At 33.7% G+C, this 26112-nt stretch overlaps 1 protein-coding gene across 5 annotated transcripts in view; it reads left to right on the top strand.

The window, feature by feature from the left end:
* The window catches only part of ZBTB21 (zinc finger and BTB domain containing 21), a 59880-nt gene extending 53365 nt beyond the window's left edge, over positions 1-6515 (top strand). For all 5 annotated transcript variants that reach the window (XM_031959180.1, XM_031959183.1, XM_031959182.1 and 2 more), the window contains one exon: positions 160-6515. In XM_031959180.1, the coding sequence (XP_031815040.1) occupies positions 173-3325 (3153 nt within the window). In that variant the 5' untranslated portion in view covers positions 160-172 and the 3' untranslated portion in view covers positions 3326-6515. The remainder of the gene's footprint in view (positions 1-159) is intronic.
* Positions 6516-26112: the final 19597 nt, after the last annotated feature.

Below are 26112 nucleotides of genomic sequence, written 5' to 3' on the forward strand. Positions count from 1 at the left end.
TCTTTTTGAAAATACTTTTGAAAATAATACTTTTAAAAATAATTCTTCAGAATTATTGGTTAATTAGAATGTAATAGAATTTATTCACATTGAGAAACAACATTTTTTACATGTGTTTTCAATGTTATTTAAGATTGTTCATACAATTTTTTTTTTCAGATAAATCCAAACAATGGAGGGACTTCTGCATTATATAAATCCAGCACATGCCATTTCTCTCCTAAGCGCTCTAAATGAGGAGCGTCTCAAAGGACAGCTCTGTGATGTTCTTCTAATAGTGGGAGACCAAAAATTTCGAGCTCATAAAAACGTCTTGGCTGCCAGCAGTGAATATTTTCAGACTTTATTCACAAATAAAGAAAATGAGTCCCAAACAGTATTTCAACTTGACTTCTGTGAACCAGATGCTTTTGATAATGTATTAAATTATATTTACTCTTCATCTTTATTTGTAGAGAAAAGCAGCCTTGCTGCTGTGCAAGAACTTGGCTACAGTCTTGGTATTTCTTTCCTTACTAACATTGTTTCCAAGACACCACAAATCTCTTTTCCAGCATGTCCCAATAAGAAAAAAATATTTCAAGAAGGAGATGAAAGTAGCTCTCAAAAAAGAAGTGTTATTGTTTGTCAAAGCAGAATTGAAGCACAGGGAAAAAATGCTAGTCAAATTCAGCATGACCTAAGCCATATTTCAAAGCCTTCACCTAGCATTGCAGTCAAGAATAATACTAACAGACCACATGTCACAAAACCAATTGAACCACTTCACAATTTGTCATTAAATGAAGGAAGGTGGCCAAAAGAAAGCTCACTGGGTTATCCCAAACTTATTGAGCCTTCTGGATCTTTGGATGATCAGTGTAGAAGTGGTTTGGTAAAAAGAAATACACTGATTCCTTCAAAACCTCTCCAAGACAGAGAAACTTCAGATGATAAACAAGGAATGTGTAGTCAGCCTTTAAGAGAGAAAGCTATAGAAATGTCTTTGAAAAAGTCACAGCCACCTGTTTTGTCTCTTTGTAGCTCATCAGAGGCTCCATATCTTTTACAAGAAACTGGTAAAGGAAGCAGTCAAGGAGAAGATAGAAATTTGCTGTATTATTCAAAACTAGGATTAGTGATCCCATCTAGTGGACCAGGTCCAAGAAACCAAAGTATTGATGGAAGTGGCCCACTTGTTAAAAGTCTTCTCCGGCGATCATTGTCAGTGGATAGTCAGGTTCCTATGTATTCCTCAGTTAGTTTGAAAACTTCACAAGGATCATCCTCAATAACAAATGATGCACCAGAGAATATGTTTAGTGCTACATCTCAAAAGTCATCTTTGAAAGATTCTACTGAAAAAACAGTTCTAGTTGACCAGACACAGGTCATACACCCACATCGCCTTAGGTCCTTCAGTGCCTCTCAGTCATCAGAAAGGGAGATAGCCTCACCTGTTACAGAGGTACGAATAAAAACTGAGCCTAGCAGTCCACTTTCAGATCCTTCTGAAATAATCAGGGTCACTATTGGAGATGCAGCAGCATCAGTCAATAAAAACTTTACTTTTAAGGTAGAAGATGATCAAAGTAGACTTGTAACAAAAAGGAGATTTCAAGCTGACCGAAGGTTACCATTTAAAAAACTGAAGGTAAACGAGCATGGTTCTCTTAGATCAGAGGATAATTTTGAAGAAAACTCAAGCCCTACTCATCTAGATGCTGAGTTCCCAGATTCAGATTTTAGTAAAGATGAATATAGTGAGTTGGAAGAAACTAGACCAAATAGAAAATTTAAATGCAAGCATTGCCTTAAAATTTTTAGATCCACTGCAGGTCTTCATCGCCATGTTAATATGTACCATAACCCAGAAAAACCTTATGCTTGTGATATTTGTCACAAACGATTTCATACAAACTTCAAAGTCTGGACACATTGTCAGACACAACATGGAATTGTGAAGAATCCATCACCAGCTTCTAGTTCACATGCTATCTTGGATGAGAAATTCCAAAGAAAACTGATTGATATAGTGAGAGAGAGAGAAATTAAAAAAGCCCTGATTATTAAACTAAGGCGTGGAAAATCAGGTTTTCAGGGACAAACCAGTTCACAAGCACAGCAAGTCATTAAAAGGAACTTAAGATCCAGAGCCAAAGGAGCATACATTTGTACTTACTGTGGAAAAGCATACCGTTTTCTTTCTCAGTTTAAACAACACATAAAAATGCACCCAGGAGAAAAACCACTAGGAGTAAGTAAAGTTACCAAACAAAAAGAACATGTTCCTCATGAAAGTTCATTAGAAAAGGAGGTTTACCAGTGCCATCTCTGCAATGCTAAGCTCTCCTCTCTTTTAGAACAAGGAAACCATGAACGATTATGCAGAAATGCTACAGTTTGCCCTTATTGCAGCCTTAGATTCTTTTCCCCAGATCTGAAGCATGAACATGAAAGCAAATGTGAGTATAAAAAACTGACTTGTCTTGAATGTATGCGTACTTTTAAATCTTCTTTTAGTATTTGGCGCCATCAAGTTGAAGTTCATAATCAGAATACCATGGCTCCAACAGAAAACTTTTCTCTTCCTATTCTTGACCACAATGGTGATGTAACCAGTACTTCAAAATTGCAGCTCCAGTCAGAGCTTAATAAAGTTAACCATTTTATTACCACAAAAGAAGATGGAGTATTCAGTGATTCTTCAGAACAAATTAATTTTGATTCAGAAGATTCTTCATGTCTCCCTGAAGACCTAAGTGTTTCTAAACAACTTAAAATTCAGGTCAAGGAAGAGCCCATAGAAGATACTCAAGATGATACATCTGGAACTAATTTAGCTTCAAAAGAGGTGGTGTGTAATAAAGACACTGGTGTATGGCCCTGTGAAAAGTGTGGGAAAATGTTTACTGTGCATAAACAGCTAGAGCGTCACCAGGAGCTTTTGTGCTCTGTGAAACCATTTATTTGTCATGTGTGCAACAAAGCTTTTCGTACTAACTTCCGTCTCTGGAGCCATTTCCAGTCCCATATGTCCCAGACTACAGAAGAATCTGTACGAAAAGAGCCTGAGTCATGCCCACCAGCTCACTCTCCATCACCACCACCTCTGCCTCCACCATTGCCCAAAATCCAGCCTTTAGAGCCTGATAGTCCTACTGGTTTGTCTGAGAGTCCATCTACTACTGAGAAACTATTTGTTCCCCAGGAATCAGACACATTATTTTATCATGCCCCACCCCTTTCAGCAATCACATTTAAAAGGCAATATATGTGTAAGCTTTGTCATAGGACATTTAAGACTGCATTTAGTCTTTGGAGCCATGAACAAACACACAATTAACAATTAAGAGACTCATCTGTTTAAGAAACTGAAAATTATTTCCAGAATATTTAAGAAGTTCAACCTAAAGAATCAAACAAGTGGTAAGAGACAAAAATAGCAGAAAAAGACAGGTTGGAACTTCTTGAATTTTATGGTGAATTAAACTAATTGATAGTAGAAGATAGAATTCTAAATAGACTTGAGAAAAGCAAAGTATTGTGGTCCTGGGATCTTATAGCAGAATAATTTAAATTTATTAGCTTTGGAATTTTATCTTTATTTTATGTATAGTTCTTCATTCCATGATGTCACTATAATTTTCAAATCTTGGCTGCTAGCAGTGAGTTGAAATTAGCAGAATACTATAACCGACTTCTTGTTTTGATTATATTGAACATTCATATACTCTGTTGAAGCTCCATTAAATACTTGTCACATTCTTAAATATTTGTCATGTTCTTGAAGTTAAGTTTATAGGGAAGAAGTGGATTTAGTATTTTGTTACATTGATTTAGATTTTAGTATCCTTTAGCAATAATAATATAAACTTCAATTTTCATGAGATATCCTGACATTTAATAGAAAGGTTTTTATATCTTATGGTCATGTGGAATTTTTTTTATTATTATATGATTCTTGTACAAAATTTTAATGAAGCAAAGTTCAACGTACATTAGTACTAATTAGTAATACTTGAGTTGATGTGAAGCAGAGAAACTGTCAGTCATTTGGTACCATTATTAACAATGGTTAAATGGTAAAGGACTTGGGAAATTAAAATGGACTGCTTAATAGAAGAATTTTACACTTAGTTTACAACTTAAGTAATTGTAATAAAACAGTAATTCACTATGTTGCAATGTAAACTATAGCACTCAAATACAAATGGATTTTCAAAGTTTTGTGTTTCTCATAGTTTACGCTATTTATGTTTTTTTTAGATGGAATGTATTAGAATTTGAAATACTAAATCAGATAGTTAAGATAAAAAGGAACATCATACATATGGCACTAATTTTTCATTATAATACTAATTGTACTTTTGAACAAAAAAGTTGGAATATGCACATAGATATCAAATATCAAGTAGGAAACATTATATGTGTTAAAATTCAAAGTAGAGAAAAAAGCAGCAGATTCTACATTTTTCCAGAATGGCATATATAATATATATATATACATATATACATACACACACACACACACACACACACACACACATGTATTTTCTGTCCACTTATTTTTTGTGATTTGTGTTAAAATTCTATACTTTGTGGGAGTTGGGGTGGGGGAATTCTTTTTAAATATTAGTAATAATTATGGAAAGATGTCAGAAAACATTTGTAAAAAATGAGGGCAAAGGTTCAAAATTAGTTTTTGTCAGGGTAGAGTGGAATAATATGAAAGTACTGAATTAATTCTTGTAAAGATAATATGAATTAAATTTCAGAGTTTTAAAAAGTATATTCTTTTTGGCATGTAAGGGGAAGAAATTCCTTGACTAGAAAAGGATTTGCTGTTGCTCTAGTAGAGCAATATTATACCACACCTTTCTTAACTATATTTACTCAAATTCCAGACCAATGGAGAGAAAATATTAGTATTGCAATTTCTTTTATTATACTACATAGAAATACCTTTTTGTGAAAAGATGTAAGTGAATTTGTATACTTCTTATATGAAATTTCGTCTTTTATTCCCATGTGAACTTATTCACATTTTAAAAGTTATTTTAAAACTCCAAAAACAATATTCATAATTGTACCTCTTTTATCCTTACTGATTTTTTAAAATGTAAAAAAACTATTGCCATCTTTACTTTTACTTGAGAGAGGAAATCTATGCATCAGAAAGAAAAAAAATGAAAAAATACAGCATCCTTTTTTAAAACTAGACATTTTGGTGTTTATTAGTGTTTCTTCTATAATGTGGTGTAACTTGAATCTTGAGTACTTGGGAAAATTACATACTTTTGTTGTCAAAAAGAAGATATTCTCCAAAAATTATTATTGCTTGAATAATTATTAATCAGATAAATTTCATCTGGAATAATGTATCAATGAAGTATCTTTTTGAATTGTAGGATTATATATCACAAGTTTAAGTATTATGCTCGGTTTTGAAACATTTTTAATTTTAAGTATTATTTTAAAAAATCAGTTATAGTTACAATTTTTTACAAATCTAGATACAATCTTGAGTATATGTTAATATTAAAGTAAAATTTCTAATTTTGGGGGTGTTTTTTCTTGTGTTTTAAAATTAATGTTCTTATCCATTCAAGGAACACAAGATCTCCAAATAAAGTTTTGAAACTGAAATATTTATATGGCAGTTAATGTTTTTTCTGTTTTTTCTTTTAATGTAGTATCCTAAAAATTATTTGAACATGAAAGTATTTGTTGAATAATAAATGAAATATGCTTCCATTCATGTGATAGTAAATGTTCATGCATAAAACAACAAATGCTAGTTACTTTTATTATTTTCTAATGAGCTTTTAACATTCCACATCAAGAGACAAATTGATAATTTAAAATGAGTTATCTTTATTTTTCAGCTCCTCATAACTGTTCAAATTGCCTACCTTTTTCAGAAATGAATTTATGGAAAAATCACAAAAAAATTTTAATGTATACTTTATTAATGTGAGAAGTTAGATGTTGAATAACCATTTTCTTATGTTTAAAAAGATTAACATAAAGGCTGTATATTATCAAAATAAGCAGTGAAAAATGTATGCATTATATTTTTCGTAGTTGTAAACACAAGCTTTAATATTAATTTAATGTTTTCTTCACATTAGTAAATTCATCTTCAATTGGAAGAAACCATACAAAGGATAGCAGTAGTTTTAGCTTTATTTTTGTCCAAAAAAAAATTGATAATTTTGCCTTTAGACATTACATTTAGGGAAATAATGTATAACACTTTCATATTTCAGAAACATATTATAGGCTTTGTCCCCAAATATATACAATGAACACTGTAATTTTGCATGTAGCTTTAATTGGTGCTAATGAGTAATTTATGTGTAGCAAAAGTTAACTGTGACTGTTAGTAGAAAATTGACTTGGGAGGTAAGAATACAATAAAGAACTAAATTGTTCTGAAAATAATCTATCATTCTACTTTCTACTTCAGTGGTCCTCAAACTTTTGTTCTCAATATCTTTATCCTATTAAAAATGATTGACGATCTGTCCAAAGAGTTTTTGTTTATGTGGTTTATAGTTATAGATATTGACCACATTAAAAATAAAAACTAATTATGAATTTGTAGACTTTCTGAAAGGATTTCAGAGATTCCCAGGATGCTGTGGACCAGACTTTGAGAACCACTGTTCTACTTAATTCAGCCATTTTATTTTTTTCCAATGCAGTTTATATGTATCATCTGCACTTTTACTTGTTTGAATGTAATTATTTAAGATTACTTTTTTTTTTCCTCACCAAAAGGCTTAAGAAGTAATGCAAAATAGATTTTTTTTTAAAAAAATCAACTTTTAATGTTTTACTGAAACATATTTGTAAAATCAAGGAATATCATGGAATTGAATCACTTTGAGATAGTGGCTATTGTTAACCCTGAAGTTTTTTTTTTTTTTAAATAGATTTTTTCTTACTCTTCTTTTAGATGTGTTATTTGGAGCATTTACTTGACTTTGCCTGAATTTAACATAGCAATTTAGTTTTTATTTTTATGTTTATGTCTTGGGTTATTGTGACATTCTGTCACGAGAAGGAGGGGGGGAAAACAAATAATGAATTTTGAAATAAGAAAAATATTAATATCTGATTTTGTAAAACTTTTAAAAACACAGACTGCATTGATGATATTCCTTAAAAATAACAGAATTCACTAACCATCTTACTCATTAATATGTATGCCAGAATTTCCAGCAAGCTATTCTGATCCTGATGCCATAATTTTCAAGTGGTGATGTTTTTTCCTATTATTGACCGCTTGAATTTACTTCTAAATTCTGATTTAAATGGCTGTGAAACAACAACAAAAAAAGACCTGTTTTATAATCTTGCATATTTTGTAGTTATATCTTCATACAGTAAATCATTGTTGAATTTTATTTACAAATAAATAAGGTTTTTAAAAAATTTTAACTAAAAATTTGTCTTTTAATCTAATGGTAATCCATTACCTCCTTGGTTCATTTAGCAAATCTAAACAGTCCTGATCCTCCCTATAGATGATCTTTTTTATGACTTTAGGTAATAGGAAGGTTTGTCAATATGATTAGAAACTACCAGGACACTTTTTGAAGAGAGGTGCAGCTTGGGCTTTGACCCCACAGGCCAGTCAAAGCTGCGCACAGCTATTGGGGGGGGGGGGGCAAAAAAAGGTCTAACCCCTTTTTTGAGGGAAAAAGAATTCTAAGAAATATTAGTCCTCTGACAATCTGTAAACCCAACTAGGATTAGTTCTCTTTCTGTGTTTTATTCTGGGCATAGACAATGAATAGGGTCCCACATAGCCTACCTTGTCAACAAGGAAACTGAAGATCCTCGGTTTTGAAAATCTTATGCAGGCATAATAACCTAGCTCACAAATGAATAAACAAAGAGGTTAATAAAGATATAAATAAAAACCTAAAGAAAGCCAGACTACTATGAACAAATATTATATTTCAAATGAAAATTAGAATTCCCTGGTGGACAAGAAAATTCTGTATGCAAAAACACTCCTAAATGGCCAAAAATATTAGCCAATTCAAACACTTATTAAGCACCCCTATCTAAAGAGCAATGTATTATTAGTTACTAGGGAAATAAAAGTTTAAGACCAATACCATGCCTTCATAGAGCTCGAATTGTATGAATGACAATGCAAACAAAAAAATGCAATTTTAAGATCAGTAGCTTTTTTACAAGTCTATTATAAATCATCTTTTTAAAGAGTTGTCATTTCCATCACCCCTTATTACATAATTAACACTATTATTAATAGATCATTTCTTTAATAACCTATTACAAAGTCACTATTTTAGTTCTCTACTTGACCTTAAGTACCTATGAGTAATCACTTCACTTAAGATAATACCATGAAATTGCACAACCCTAAAATTGATGAATTCATTAAAGATTTGCTAGATTCCAATAGGACTAATTGACAAACTATGTATCTTGATTATTTTGTACCCTTATTTCCCCATTCCCCAGGTTGGCTGGGCATATAACTGATCAATATCAGTTAATAACTGATTTTTGAGGAGCCAAGGGCTACACAGAATAACTCAATTTGTTTTCCTAAATGACAAAAGATTTTTGAATTAAGATAAATTAGCACACTTTTATGTGAACCAAATTCAAATCTAATATTCAAAGTTGCATACTTAGCCACATCTCCAATCACTGATTAACTTTCTAAATGGGAAAACTTTCACATATGACTTGGTTTACTCAAGCCTTTTCATTTCTAAAACATATTATGAAGTCATATATATATATATATATATATATGTATGTATATATAGTATAACTTCAACATTTTAAATATCCTTATGAAAACAAAACAAAGATTTAGAACTTGGACTTTTCTATTGTCTTCTTATAGTTCAAAATGTTTACTCTTAATGGCCAATATTCTCTTATAACTGCAGTTGGAGTTAATACATATAGCTGCAACATAATCTTTATTGTCTTGACCTTTAAAAAAAAAAATATTTATTTGACCACCATAGCCACTCTGCCTCCAGTAAGGTCTTTTTCCCTGAGCATAAAGGGAATCTTTGTCCTTTTATTGTTACTTGGTGAATCTGACTAATTTCTTGCAACATGTTTTGTCATTTTTGACTTACCACTTTGGTAGAAGTATTAATGACATTTAAGAGAGAGTAAAAAATAAAAAAATTTAAGTAGTATTTTATTTTCCCAAAACATGTATGAATTTCAACATCAATTTTTGTAAGATTTTTGTTCGAAATTTTTCTTGCTCTCTTACCTCCCTCCCCAAGATAGCAAGAAATCTTATATAGGTTAAATATATACAATTCTTCTAAACATATTTCCATATTTGACAGATTGTACAGGAAAAATCAGATTAAAAGGAAAAACAAGCACAAGAAAGAAAAAGATAAAAATATTATGCTTTATTCTCCATATTTCTCTGAATGTGGATGGCATTTTCTATCCCAACTCTATTAGAATTGCCTCAAATCACCATATTGTTGAGAACAGCCAAGTCCATCACAGTTGATCAGCACATAATCTTGTTACTGTATAGTGTTCTTTTGGTTTTTCTCACTTCACTCGGCATCAATTCACATAAGTTTTCAGGGTTTTTTTTTTTTTTTTAAATTGGCTTGCTCATCATTTTTTTATAGAACAATATAATCCATTACCTTCACATACATAACATATTCAGCCATTTCTTAGCAGATGGGCATCTGCTCAGTTTCCAGTTCCTTGCTACTACAAAAAGGGTTGCTACAAACAAAAATAAAATTCTTAAAATAGGAATGCATTTAGGTCACAAATCATATGCAGAGTGAAAAATCAGAAATGTTAGCATACAGAATTTGAAAGACATGATTGATAAATTCTCCAAAGGAGTGAAGGCTTTGAGACACAATAATGGGTAAAGAATGTAAAAATTGTAAGACCAATGACATCACAAGATGATGTCGTCTCATAAATTGGATTTTTTTCCTTCTTTCTTCCAGAACCATCCAGTAGTAGTAGTACAAAAGTCAAAGTGCCTGGCTATGGCCTGAGATACAGTCTGGATGACCTTGGCATCTTCAGTGTTTGACCAGTCTTAAGTACTTTCTTCATCTGCCTTCATGGTTGTTGGAACAAATTATTCTCATCCACTCATTCTACCAGGGGAAGTTTTCACATGCTTTGGGGGTAGACACTTTCTTACCTACAGCTTGAAGCCTGACAGTCAACCTCACTTGATTTAGCCCGTTTTCCAAAACAGTTTACCAGGGTATGTATGGCCACTGCACCTTATATCAAGAAACATTTACTGGTAATAATTTATTAATTAGGTTAATTGGCAGTCAATAAATTGAGATTCGTTTTTTCTCAGTACCCAAAGACACCAACGGAGATCCTGAAACATCTTAAATAGCTTCTGAAAGGGAATTCCCCCAGCAAGTGAAAATCAACCTTGGTTAGTAGATGTGCAAGGAAGAGATGGGCTTTGAGCATGAGACTCAACAATCTCCAACAAACAGAGCAGGAGAAGCCATTTCCATCTGAACCTCTGCGGCTGGTTTTTTCCTTTATGAGCTAAGTAACCCTAATCTTTAATGGAGGGGATCAAGGACAGGGGATCCCTTTCCCCAGGCTAAGGACTGATCTAGACTGGATTCAGTTTATACTCTAAATAGAAATTAGGTCTCCTGTTGGGTGGGTTTCCCACTCAAAATTGACAATCATGTTTCTTGAGAGCTGGGAGCAATTTCAGACTGACCAACCTTAACAGGTGTTAGGCCTTTACAGAAAATAGAAAGAAAAGGTGTGGATCAAAAATCGTTATTAATATTATAATACTTTGCCTAGAGAGGAGAAGTCTATTCCTAATGGGTCTTTATGACCAGGATGTTGTTCCTGCAAGTGCTTATTCAAGCTTAGGGATTGCCTAGGACTTGTTTGAATGAGTTCTGTGATTTAGCTGCAGCAGAATTCACCCAGAGGTTGAGCCCAAAGGACTGTTGTTATGGCAAACTCAGGGTACCCTGCAGAACAAGATGTCTCCTAATCAGAAAAAACAAGGAATGATCTTGGGGGGGTGGGGTGGGGAGAGGCTGACAGTTGTAAAAAGCCACATTAGATCTAGGGGGAAAAGGGCTGCCTGATTTTAACCATCTGGGAGTCTGAAGTCATGAATTTGAGCCTGAGCTCTCATTTTTGAAACAAATATGTGGGTCATACATTTTGAATTTTTCCTCAAGCTTCAATCAAAATCTCATAGTTAAGATTCCTGAGTGTCCATGTAAGTGTTTATCTATGTAAACATTAGGAGGTTCTTAAATAGAATGGAACTGTCTCAGGAAATAATACTTCCTGGATGCCACCATGAATGGGAAAACCATGGATGTAGACAGTTGGGATGTAAATGCAGAAATGGGAAGAGAATTTATAGCAAAATTTCCCTTGTCTTCAGATGCCCTCTTGTACTATATTTTAATTTTTGCTGGGAGAAAGTAGTCTCCCAAACTAGGGCATGCAGGATCCTACTCACTATTTTTATACACTCAAGGACCTCCCCCTTCTTCAGCCTTCTCTTTCCTCAGCAGGGTCCCTGTTTTGTTTTTGTTTTTGTTTTTCCCATTGACACATTATTTTATATTTTATGTTAAAGTATTCCTAAAATAATGGGCATTTTTGTTATAGTACTGGCAGATGAATAGATGTGGCTTCTTGAAGCCACAGGTTGATTGCTGTTTTTCCTTCATTCTTGAAGAAGACCAATGACATCAGGAGGGTGCTGTCTTGAGTTGCAAGTAAATTGGATTTAAGTGAAGCAGAGCTGTGCAGAATTATTAGCCCACTCCTCCAGAGACATTGGAATCCAATGGCAAGATATAGATCAGGATGGCTGGCTATGGACATCAATGGAGTGGGAGACCTTGGCATTTTTAAGCTAATGTCTTTCCCAAAATACATACAAAGATAGTTTTCAACATTTGCCCTTGCAAAATCTTGTGTTCATATTTTTCTCCCCCCCCCCCCACCACTCTAATCCAGTATTAGTTAAATGTGCAGTTCTAAACAAATTACCACATTTATCATGCTGCACAAGAAAAAGAGAAAAAAAAGTAAACAACAAAAAGGTGGAAATACTATGCTGTGATCCACATATTCTATCTCTACAATCTTCTCTCTGGTTGCTGATGGCTCTCTCTATTACAAGTCTATTGGAATTAGTCTAAATCATCTCATTGTTAAAAAGAGCCAAGTCCATCACAGTTGATCATTACATAATCTTGTTGCTGTTCTTTTGGTTCTATTCACTTTACTTAGCATCAGATCATCTAAGTCTTTCCAGGTCTTTTTGAAATCATCAATACTATTCCATTACAGTTATATACCATAACTTATTCAGCCATTCCCCATTTTTGCATATGTGGGTCTTTTTCCCTTTTTTATGATCTCTTTGGGATACAGGTCCAGTAGAGACGCTGCTGGATCAAAGGTATGTACAGTTTGATAATATTTTGGGCATAGTTTTAAATTGTTCTCCAGAATGATTTATTCCAGTTTTTTAAAGGAAAAAAGCCCAATAGAATAAATAGGCAAGAAAAAAATTTAGCTCCCAAGCCCCAAGATACCATGAAGACTATAAGTGACCAAAATTTATATTCCTCTGGACAGTATCCACATGTAAAAGTCTGATTCCCTACCAAAAAAAAGAGAGAGAGAGAGAGAGAGAGAGAGAGAGAAGAGAGAAGAGAAAGAAGAGAAAGAGAAGGAGGGGAAAAAGTGGGAGGAGAAAGAAGAGGAGGAAATTGCAGCATTGCCCTGTTGGAATCCTAGTGTCAACTCAACTTGAAACAACGTGAAAACTCAAGGGTGATGTCAGAATCCTGGTGTTAACTCAATAGAATTGATACAGTGCTTATTGGTTCACACCTTAGAGCGAATCCTTACAAGGTGATAAGTTGCTAATACTGGTGGAAACAATGCTTGAGTTCATACCTTTAGAGAGCTCGTAAGTATCTAAGTACTCAATGGAGTTCACAGTTTGGGAGGGTTTAGAAAGAAACACCGAATTCACACCTCCTTAGGGCCAGAGAGCACTCTGGGAGATAACTCAGAATCCCAAGGCGGAGTTAACCTTTGGGAGATCACATATATACAGGGAGCTCTTGGAATTGGGGGTTTTTCTTGAGAGAGTTACTTGTGAGCATTCTCAGGAGTCGGAGAGGAGCACTCTGCAGGAAAGCCTACAAGCCCTATCTTCAAGGCAAGAGAGATTCATCGTATCTTCTACCTTGGTGCTAGCTGGAGTTGGAAGGACAAACCTTTGGATTTGGAGACATTCGGGCGGAGCTCTTAGAACCAAGCGGAGAGATAGGCCTCTGAGCTAACCGGGCTATATTGAAGGACACAATAAAAGATCTGAAAACTTTTATCACCTGGTTGTGTTTTGAAAAAAGAACGCCCACATTGCCCATACTAGAGGTGCTAGTCCTTGAGCATCCCATACACTCTGAATGTATAGACTGTTCTGTTTGGTAAAAAAGAAGCAGAAGTCAACAACTTTAAACAAATGCATGAATTCTATACAAACTAAAGCAACTTCAGAAATGATATTCAAAGATAGCTTGAGGTCTTCCAGAAGAACATGACAAATTAAGAATTCCTAAAAGTCATTCTACAGAAAATGATAAAAGAAAACTGCTCAAATTTATTGAACAAAGTCAGGAAAGTACCAATTGAATCCTCATATTGCCACTAAAGAAAAACCATTAACTTGAAACTCCTAAGCTTGCAGTGATTTAATTTCATGGTTTCAATAACAAAGTATAAATTTTGTAAGCAACCAGGAGAAGTAATTTCAGATATGGATAAATATATATAAATAATTAATCCTGTTATTTCTGTTTCTGGGGAGGTTGAGACTAGTAGATTATCTTTAGCTCAGAATTCTGGATTTAATAATCTGGTATCTACACCAAGACCAGAATCAGTGTGTTGAACCTTCAGGAGCAAGAAGACACAAAGCTTCCTAAGGAGGAACAAACCAGCTCAGGTCAGAAACAGTTCAAAAGCTCCGATGCCATTCACTAATGGAATCAGGCCTGTGAATGGCTGCTAAATTGTTCCAGTGTGGTCAAGATAGATAGTCTCAATCTCAAGGGGAAAAAAAAAGAAAGTGCAAGTGATTTCCAATTTGAACAAACTGGGATCATTCCACAGTCATGACAGATCAAAGAGAAGTGTAATCATATGGTCCCCAAAGAAAAAGAACTGAGTGAGGCTTTAATGTTGATCATTATTTAAAAAAAAAAAGATGGACCTCCAACAAAAAGGAAACCACTCAGGCATTTAAAAAAAAAAAAAGAAAAACTTGAGATAGGCAGAATTACAAAACACATCAAAGAGGAATGCAAAAAGGTAAATATACTCCTCAAGAAAAGAGTAATTAATTCTATTCTCTAATATTTATAAGCTGCTTAAGGATTTTGAAAAATTGAACCAACAAGTGAAAGAGATTAATTAAAGTATCATCAAAGGACAAAAAGGACTAAAGAGAACCAAGAGTAGAGAAGAAAATCTGAAATATTACTTCATGGACCAAATTCCATGATCCTCTGTAAGTGAATCAATGTATTTTATGGCAAAGATAATTGTTGAAAAATACACAGTTGGAAAGAGAAAATGGTAAGATACAAAAAGGAATTGAAAGTTTACTCCCATCTAGTGCATATCTGAATGGGGGGAAGGGGAATTGACAGAGTGGAAAGGAAATAGAGAACTGTGAAAACAGGATAAAATTAATGAAATTGAGGGAATAGAATTGGGGAATAAAATATATTTTGCCCTAAAAAGGAAATGAGTATGTTGTAGTCATGTATACCTGTGGTAAAAAACAGATTTTATCTGGGGGAATTTTCACATTTGATCAGTCTTGGAGAGCAGCTCCAGTGAATACTGAGAGTGTGAATATTCATTCAGGTCAGGTGGAAGATATACTTTTCAATCTCTGTTTATTAATCTGGGCCCCCAGGATTTATATATTCTTTAAACTAGTGTTACATTAACAACAGATATTCCAGGTGACGCCTGGAATACCTTCCAGGATTAATGCATGACCATACTTTGACATTTCAATTCATCTTAAGTAGCAATAATACAATATCTATGTAACAGTCATCAATAATAGAAAGAAGACAAAGCAAAAGAAAATTTCTTGGAAAATGGTATAGCCAAAAAAAGTGCTACTTTGAAGATTTTGAACTATAAAGTTAATTGATCATAGAAAGAGAAACAACATGTACAAGTGTGAAATATAAATAGTAAAATCAAGAAATGGGATAAGGCACATAAAAGTAGATGAAAGAAGATTAATTGAACTAATAACTTCATCAGTTACTCATCAACACAAAGGAGTGTTCCTTATATTACCAAAATGCAATAAAAGGAAGAATGAGAAAAATTCTAAGTAACTATAGAAGTGAATCTCCTGAGATATATCCAGGAACTATAAGAATCCAATACTAAAACACCCCTTGCAAAATAATGGACTCAAATAATTGAAAGAATTGCAGTTGTTCATGGGTTGATTAAGCAAGTATGCTAAATATCACGATATATAAAAAAAGACATGGTGCTTAAATTAAATCAATGTAATATAAATCAATCTACTAAAAAATTACTTTACAGTACTAAATTCATATGGGGGAAAAAAAGACCAAAAATTTCAAGGGATGATACCAACAACAAAAAAATATGTTTTACTTGTTACCAGCTCAGTGTATCTAAAGTAAAAGAAAAATTATGCTAATTTTACACTGATTCCAAAAAAAAGATCAGTCAGTGGAATATACTCGGTAATTCAATATTCTGAAGCAAATGAACACAGGAGTGTGGATTTCCATAAATTTGAAGATTTCAATTACTCTTAGTCAAGTAGCATTTATTTTGTATTTACTATGTGCCAGACACTAAGTTAAGCTTTGGTGACAGAGGGAAATACAAAAAAAATTCTAACTCCTAAGGATCTCACAGTCTATTGGGGGAGACAAAATGCAAATCAATACAATTGGAAATAATCAAAAGAGGGAAAGCAGTAATTTTAAAAAATATTAGAATAGACTTTTTATAAAAGGGGAGATTTTATCTGGCATCAGGCAGTATAGATGAAGAAAGAGAACATTCCAAAACATGTAAGATGGAAAACTATGAAGATGAAGATGAAGATGAAGAAGACATGGAAGATGGAATGTCTTGTTCAAGGAATGGCAAAAGATGCTAGTATCACTGGATCACATGCTGAGGAGTAAGGTTTAAGAAGAGTGGAAAGATAAAAGAGGGCCAGGTTAGGAAGGACATTAAAAGCAAAGGATTTAATATTTGGTCCTGGAAGTGATAGCCGAGATTATTAAGTGGAGGGGTGACATGGTCAAACCTGTACTTTAGATAGTCCAATTTGACATCTAAATAGAAGATTGGAAAAGACTTGAGAAAGAGCCCAAACAACAAGCTAATTTCAGTAGTTCAGATGAGGAGAGTCTGCACCAGTATAGTGACAATGTAAGAAGAGAGAAAAGGTCACATATCAGAGGTGTTATGAAGATTGAATTGACAGGACTTACTTATGGATTGGACATGGACAATAAGAATAAAAAGTCAAAAATGACACCTAAATTGTGAGTCCAAGTGACTAAGAAGACAAATTTCTGACAAAGTAGACAGAAAGGATTTGGGGGAGGAAAGATAATTCACTTCTGTATATAGATAGATAGATAGATACATACATACATAATACATTCAACATGTTTATTACTGAACATATGCATTATATATGAAGTGTGTGTGTGTGTGTGTGTGTGTGTAATATCCAGTTTAAGATCCAGTGAGCAGTTGGAAAGGTAAGGTCAGGAAAAACACTGGAGCTGGATAAATAAATCTGCAATTCTTTAACAGAAATGATAATAATTTGTCGGAGCTGAAGAGATCATCCAATAAAGGTAGTATAAAGGGATGAGAAGAAGTCTCTGGACAGAGCCTTGGGAACTCATGATTATTAGGCAGTCCATCAGAGGAGAATGTGAACAAACAGTCCTAAAGTAGGATAATTAGAAGATAATAGAGTCATGAAAACTTTAAAGAGAAGCAAATATCAATAAGAGAGTAATTGACAATGTCAAAGGACCCAGAGATGTCAAGAACAATTAGTTTTGAGAAAAAACCATGAGATCTGTCTGTTAGATCATTGGCAACTTTGGAGAGAAGAGCAAGCATTTTGCAGATAATTAAGAGAGAGAAAGTGAAAGCATCTATTATATTTGGTTTTCTCAAAGGGTATAGTCACAAAAGGGAAGGACACAGGTTGTTAGCTAGTAGGTCTCAAGTGAGAGGTTTTTTCTGAAGATGAGGGAGACTGTATTTGTTGACATTAGGGAAGCAGAAGAAAGAGACTGAAGATACTTAAGCACGTAGAGATGATGGGAGCAATCTGTTGGAGAAGGCAGGTTGAAATGAAATCATTTGTGCATTTAGAAGGGTTAAATTTATAAGGAGAAGGATGATCTCATTATGTGTCATATAAGTGAAGGGAGAGATAAATTATGATAAGTTATCTGAATAATGTGAGATGAGTAGGAAGGGGAAAGAAGATACTCTAGGTGAATGGCCTCAAATTTTTTCACTGAAATATATGGCAAAATTCTCAACTAATTGGGTGGTAGAAGAGGGAGTGTTTGGAATTGGAAGAAAAAAAGACATGGTTTAGATCAGTCAGTCTGGAGTTTACTTGTATTCCAGCCACTATGCAAAAAACATCAAGAATACAAATATAAGCAAAAAGACAATCCCTTTTATCAAGAAATTTACATTCTAAAAGGAAAGCCAACAAATACAAGAGAGCTGAAAGGAAAAATGAAAGTACTGGGGAATTGATGGAGAAATCCAGAATTCATCTTGGTAAGAAATGAAGATGTGTATTGAACACCAAATAGATAGTTTTGATTATTTCAAGTTGAAAAAATAGGGATTGAAGGAGTCCTACAAAATTCTTTTTATGACACACACATAGTACTGATACCTTAGCCAGGTAGGTTGAAAGCAGAGAAAGAAAATTATAGACCAATCTCCCTAATGAATATTGATGCTAAAATCTTAAATAAAACATTAGCAAAAAGATTACAGAAAATCATCCCGAGGATAATACACTATGACCAAGTAGGTTTTATACCAGGAATGCAGGGCTGGTTCAATATTAGGAAAACTATTAGCATAATTGACTATATCAATAGCCAAATTAACAAAAACCATATGATCATCTCAATAGATGCAGATAAAACAACATCCATTCCTAATAAAAACACTTGAGAGGATAGGAATAAATGGACTTTTCCTTAAGATAGTCAGGAGCATATATTTAAAACGGTCAGTAAGCATCATATGCAATGGGGAAAACTGGAACCTTTCCCAGTAAGAACAAGAGTGAAACAAGGTTGCCGACTATCACCATTATTATTCAATATTGTATTAGAAATGCTAGCCTTGGCAATAAGAGTCAAGAAAGAGGTTAAAAGAATTAGAGTAGGTAATGAGGAAACCAAACTATCACTCTTTGCAGATGATATGATGCTATACTTAGAGAACCCCAGAGATTCTACCAAAAAGCTATTAGAAATAATTCATAACTTTAGCAAAGTTGAAGGATACAAAATAAATCCACATAAATCCTCAGCATTTTTATGCATCACCATCAAAATCCAACAGCAAGAGATACAAAGAGAAATTCCATTCAAAATAACCATCGATAGCATAAAATATGTGGGAATATATCTACCAAGATAAAGTCAGGAATTATATAAGCAAAATTACAAAGTACTTACCACACAAATAAAGTTAGAATTAAATAATTGGAAAAATATTAAGTGCTCTTGGATAGGCTGAGCAAATATAATAAAGATGACAATACTCCCTAAATTAATCTATTTATTTAGTGCTATACCAATCAAACTCCCAAGAAAATATTTTAATGATCTAAAAAAAATAACAACAAAATTCATATGGAAGAACAAAAGGTTGAGAATCTCAAGGGAATTAATGAAAAAAAAATCAAATGAAGGTGGCCTAGCTGTACCTGATCTAAAACTATATTATAAAGCAGCAGTCACCAAAACCATTTGGTATTGACTAAGAAATAGATTAGTTGATCAGTGGAATAGGTTAGGTTCACAAGACAAAATAGTCCACAATTATAGCAATCTAGTGTTTGAGAAACCCAAAGATCCCAACTTTTGGGATAAGAATTCATATTTGACAAAAACTGCTGGGAAAACTGGAAATTAGTATGGCAGAAATTAGGCATCAACCCACACTTAACACAGTATACCAAGATAAGATCAAAATGGGTCGTGATTTAGGCATAAAGAACGAGATTATAAATAAATTAGAGGAACATAGGGTAGTTTACCTCTCAAACTTGTGGAGAAGGAAGGAATTTGTGACCGAAGATGAACTAGAGATCATTATTGATCACAAAATAGAAAATTTGATTATATCAAATTAAAAAGCCTTTGTACAAACGAAACTAATGCAAACAAGATTATAAGGGAAGCAACAAACTGGGAAAACATTTTTACAGTCAAAGGTTCTGATAAAGCCCTCATTTCCAAAATATATAGAGAACTGACTCTAATTTATAAGAAATCAAGCCATTCTCCAGTTGATAAGTGGTCAAAGGATATGAACAGGCAATTTTCAGATGATGAAATTGAAACTATTTTCACTCATATGAAAGTGTTCCAAATCACTATTAATCAGAGAAATGCAAATTAAGACAACTCTGAGATACCACTACACACCTGTCAGATTGACTAAGATGACAGGAAAAAATAATCATGAATGTTGGAGGGGATGTGGGAAAACTGGAACACTGATACATTGTTGGTGGAGTTGTGAATGAATCCAACCATTTTGGACAGCAATCTGGAATTATGCCCAAAAAGTTATCAAACTGTGCATACCCTTTGATCCAGCAGTGCTACTACTGGGCTTATATCCCAAAGAGATACTAAAGAAGGGAAAGGGACCTGCTTGTACCAAAATGTTTGTGGCAACCCTTTTTGTAGTAGCTAGAAACTGGAAAATGAATGGATGCCCATCAATTGGAGAATGGTTGGGTAAATTTGGTAGAATATTATTGTTCTGTAAGAAATGACCAGCAGGATGAAAACAGAGAGGCTTGGAGAGACTTACATGAACGGATGCTAAGTGAAATGAACAGAGCCAGGAGATCATTATATACTTCAACAACGACACTGTATGAGGATGTATTCTGATCAAAGTGGATTTCTTTGACAAAGAGAAGATCTAACTCAATTTGAATTGCTCAATGATGGACAGAAGCAGCTACACCCAAAGAAAGAATACTGGGAAATGAATATAAACTGTTTGCATTTTTGTTTTTCTTCCCGAGTTATTTTTACCTTCTGAATCCAATTCTTCCTGTGTAACAAGAGAACTGTTTAATTCTGCACACATATATTATATCTAAGATATACTGTGACATATTTAACATGTATAGGACTGCTTGCCATCTGGGGGAGGGGGTGGAGGGAGGGAGGGGAGTGCAAGGGATAATGTAAAAAATTACCCAGGCATGGGTTCTGTCAATAAAAAGTATTTTAAAAAAAAAAAAGAAAGATAATTTTTTTTTTTTTTTTTGGTACAAACAAAACGAATGCAGACAAGATTAGAAGGGAAGCAATAAATTGGGAAAACACTTTTACATTTAAGGGTTCTGATAAAGGCCTCACTTCTATAAGAAAGTATATAGAGAATTGACTCAAATTTTTAAGTCAAGCCATTCTACAAATGATAAATGGTCAAAGGATATGAACAGACAATTTTCAAATGAAGAAATTAAAACCATTACTAGTCATATGAAAAGGTGCTCCAAATCACTATTGATCAGAGAAATGCAAATTAAGACAACTCTGAGATATACTACAACAAGATTATACTGTAATGCAGGAGAAACTGAGCAAGACAGAGATTAGAGAACAATTTAATAGTTTATTAAATGGAGAGATTTACTGGGACCAAATGATCCATGTTTGGTCCCAGGGCTGAACAAGATTATTGTCTCAAAGAATATAGCCCTGAGTATCAGACAGAGAGGCTCTTTTATAGGATAACAAGAACAATGACGTAATGGGGGAGGTACCTGGGTGGGGATAACCTAATGGGGGGAGGCACCTAGGATGACATAATGGAGGGACATACTGGAGAGGTTACTGATATTCTAATGTGTCTAAAATGGATAGATTATCCTGTCAAACATTAAGAAAGAATGATTATGGCCTAAAGATATAAAACCTTTATCTCATCAAACATTAAAAGGGAAAGGTTATAACCTGAGGCAGAGTAACTAAATAGGACAATTAGAGAAACTGGGTCAGGACATTAAAAGGGAACTGTGGCACAACCATACAATGATCAATTCTGGTGGAAGTGACTCTTTCCAACAGTGAGATGATTTGAGGCCAATTCCAGTGGTCTTATGATGAAGAGAGTCATCTACAGCCAGAGAGAGGACCCTGGGAACTGAATGTGGATCATAACATAGCATTTTCACTCTTTTTATTGTTTGCTTACATTTTTTCTTTCTCATTTTTTTCTTTTTGATCTGATTTTTCTTGTGTAAGAAGATAATTGTATAAATATGTATACATATATTGGATTTACCATACATTTTAATATCTTTAATATATATTGCATTACTTGCCATCTAGGAGAGGGCATGAGGGAAGGAGGGGATAACTTGGAACACAAGGTTTTGAAAGGGTTTGTATTGAAAAATTATCCATGCCTATGTTTTAAAAATAAAAATTTAAAAAAAGAAATGAAGATGAGAATGGCTCAGATACCCTCCTTAGATAGAAATTCTATTAGGATCCCTACTTCACCCTCCAATAAGAAGGAAATTTCTTCAGGGACAGAGGATCTTCCTAGATTTGGGTACTAGTGTAATGCCAGAGAAATTGAACAAGACAGAGATTAGAGACCAATTCAATAGTTTATTAAATGGAGAGACATACTGGGACCAAATGGATCTTGGTCCCAGGGCTGGATAGTCAGAGTTCAGCAATTAAGTATCAGAGGGCAAGCTTTTTATAGGATAACAAGAACAATGACATAATGGGGGAGGTACCTGGATGGGGATAATTTAATGATGACACAATGGAGGAAGGTTACTGATATTCTAATGACATCTAAAATGGATAAACCTTTTATCCTGTCAAACATTAAGAAGGAATGTCTATAACCTAAAGATATAAAACCTTTATCTCATCAACCATTTAAGAGGGAATGATTATAGCCTGGGCTTTTGGGGTAGAGCAACTGAGGTAGACCTTTATCTCATCAAACATTAAGAGGGAAAGGTTATAACCTGAAGCAGCATAATTAAATAGGACAATTAGGGAAACTAGGTCAGGACATCAAAAGGGAACTTTGGCACAACAACCACAAGCCCAATTGAAATTATGTTACATGAAAATTTGTAGTGGACCCATTCAGCATGGTTACTGAGTTAAAGATTCATTTTTGTTTTTAATTTCAATAGTATTTTATTTTTCCAATTACATGTAAATATACTTTGAAACATTAATTTCTTCTTTTTCTTTTTTTTTTTTTTTGAGAGGCAGTGGGGGTTAAGTAAGTTGTCCAGAGCCACACACCTAGTATTAAGTGTCTAAACTCAAATTTGAACTCAGGTCCTCCTCTGCACTCCTCTACATCATCTAACTGACTCTTCAATGTTCATTTTTGTAAGACTTTGAGTTCCCAATTTTTTTTTTTCTCCCTCCCTTCCTTCCCTTCTCCAAGACATCTAGCAGTATTATACATGTTATGGATGTGATAGGTTTTACATATATGTGTAATATATATATATATAGTACAATCATTTTAAAATATTTCCACATTAGTCATGTTGTGAAAAAAAAAATCAAAACAAAAGGGAATAAGCCACAAGAAAGAAAAAGCAAAACAAAATAAAAGGTGAAAATAGTATGCTTCAATCCACATTTACTCTCCATAGTTCTCCTTCTGGATGAGGATGACATTTTTTAATCCAAGTCTACTGGAATTGTCCTGGATAACTATATTGCTAAGAAGAGCTAAGTCTATCATAGTTGATCATCACAATCTTGCTGTTACTGTGTACAATGTTTTCCTGGTTCTGTTCACTTCAGCATCAGTTCATTTAAGTGTTTCCAGGCTTTTCTGAAGTCAGCCTGGTATTAATTTTTTTTATACAACAATTATATTTAACCTGGATAGAAAATTCAGGTATTGATGGACATTCCCATGATTTCTACTTGGAATCACAAAAATTGCTGCTACAAATAGTTTGAATGTGTTGATCCTTCCCTCCTTTTTTTTTTATCTCCTTGGGATATGACCCAATAGTGACACTACTGGATCAAAGGGTGTTCTTTTAGCACTTTGGGTATAGTTCTAAATTGCTTAAAGATTCACTTTGGCAAAAATGTTCTATGAAAACTAGGACAGAAATTGGATGTAAACAACATTTCACACTATATAACAAGATAAATTCCAAACTGATAAAAAAAAAAAAAAACTTAGATATGGAAGTAGGTATTATAAGCAATATAGCAGAACACAGAATTTATGTTCTCTCAGATCTATAGAGAGCAGAAGAGTTTTTGACAAGACAGGTGATAAAGGAACTCACAGAAAATAAAATGTGCTATTTTTAATCATAAAATGTGAAAGTTTTCACACAAAATAGAGTTAAAATTAGAAGGGAAGCATATAACTGGAAGTAATTTTTTTTTAAGAAAGTTTCTCTGATACAGATTTCATATCTAAAATATAAGTTAATTCAATTTCATAAGACTAAGCCATTCCCAGTTGATAAATGATCTAAGGATATGAACAGGCAGCTATTAAAGCAAGAAAGTACCATGTGTTAAAAAATTCTCCAAATAATTTTTGATTACAGAAACAAAGAACAGCTCTAAGGTTTACCTTACACTTGTGTTAAAAAATTCTCCAAATAATTTTTGATTACAGAAACAAAGAACAGCTCTAAGGTTTACCTTACACTTATCAGAATGACAAAAGGTAAATAACAAGAGTAAAATGACAAATACTGGAGGGACTACTAAAAATAAGCATAGAAATGTATTTTTAGTACAATTGTGAGTTGGTCCTTCCATTCTGAAAAAAACTATAGTGTATATCTGTTAACCCAATTGTACCATTACTAGAACTTTTTCCTTGAAGAAATCAAAGCAAGAAAAGATGCCATCTATATGAAAAATATTTATTGCTACTATTTTCATAATAGCCAAGAAGATGAGGGACTGCCCACCTATTGGGGAATGACTGAACAAATTGCGGAACATGAATGTAATAGAATATTATTGCACTGGATTACATAACAAAACATTATTTCAAAGGAAATTGAGAAGGCCTCTGTGATCTAATGTAGAGTATAGTGAGCAAAACTAGAAGAGTTTATACAATGAAAACAAGATAGAGAAAAACAACTTTGAAAGACTTTAGAATGGATTTAACATAGTAGAGTAAGAGTCAGAATTTTCTGCCAGCTTACTGAAACTCCCTTTACAAAACCCAGCAAACATATTAGACCAAATTCTGATTGAGGAAGCTAAGAAAAAGTTCCTGAGTCATTTTTTCAACTCACAGCACCCTAGGAGTATAGAAAAGTTTGCAGACAATGGGGCAGGTACTGGCCTGGAACACAATATAGTGACAGCAGTAGGAACCTTTCCAGTGCTTAGGCACAGTAAGAGGGTGGGAGACTGAGCTCTTGGAAGTACCAGGGCACAATGAGCTCCCATAGACCCTTCAAACAATGTTGGTAGAAAGAATTAGTGAGAGCTGGCAGCTAAGTCACCCATCCAGAACTGGATCACAGTTCCTAAGTTGAGACTTTCTTGTTTGCAACAAGAAAAAACTGGGTTGTGTATGGAGCAAGGAATAAGTTCGATAGGCATAGATTCAAACTTAATTCTAGGCCCAGAAGCAGAATGGGAGCTCAGTTGTTCCCATTAGAAGGAATAAGCAGGTCAGAAAACCAAAAGGGAACTAAAATCTGCAAAACCTGCAACTTGGTTAATAGTAATTCAGTTAACAGTAGTCTACTAAAATTCAACTACATTCATTCCAAGAGACTCAAATGTAGCTTAGAAATGACAGAACTTTGACTAGGAAGGCAGTGAATAGACACACCACTTTAGAAGCATCAAACACTTGTAGGCCCCCAGACTAAGAGGAAAAGTAGTAGAAATTCATAAAAAGACAGAAACTCAGCTCAAACATTTCCCTCCAACCCCCAAAGAGAGTATGACCTAACACTAAATTAAGAAATGGGCTGGAAGAATAAGCAAACAAACAAAAAGAACCTGGCCATAAAGAACTACTATAGTGATAGGAAAGCACAAAATACAAATGACAAAAAAACAATTGATTTGAAAATAAATACAAGCAAAACTTCAAAATAAAATGCATATTGGATTCAAACTCAAAAAGAATTTTAGAAAACTTAAGCTCTAAAAAAAGTTTTCTAATAAAGATTTTAAATAACAAATAAGAACAGCAGGAAAAAGAAATGAGAGCTGTGCAAGAAATTATGAAAAGAGAAAATAGCTTTGTAAAAGAGATACAAAACATTACTGAATAAATCCCTTAAATTAATTGGCTAAATTGAAGTTACTGACTCTCCAATATATCAAGTCAAAAGTCTGAAAAACAATAGAAATGTGAAATAAAATTCATTGGAAAAACAACTGACTTGGAAAATGGACCAAGTTAAGAATCATTGAAATTTTCTGAAAACCAAGAACAAAAAACAGCCTAGGCATCATATTTCAAGAAATTAGAGTTCTGAAAACTTATTCATATTGGTAATGGGTTCAATAGACAATACTACATATATATCATAAAAAAATAAGAGAGGAGGGATAGGTGAATGGGAAAGTAAAGGGTGAAGGAAGAAGACAAGGGTGGGTTCCTGGGTGGGGGTAAGTTAAGTAATAGTACTATTATACTGTAGTATATATATGTAGTATAATAATATTACAGTACTATATAGTTACT

The sequence above is a fragment of the Sarcophilus harrisii genome, chromosome 3 (assembly GCF_902635505.1).
Source record: "Sarcophilus harrisii chromosome 3, mSarHar1.11, whole genome shotgun sequence".
Lineage (NCBI taxonomy): Eukaryota > Metazoa > Chordata > Mammalia > Dasyuromorphia > Dasyuridae > Sarcophilus > Sarcophilus harrisii.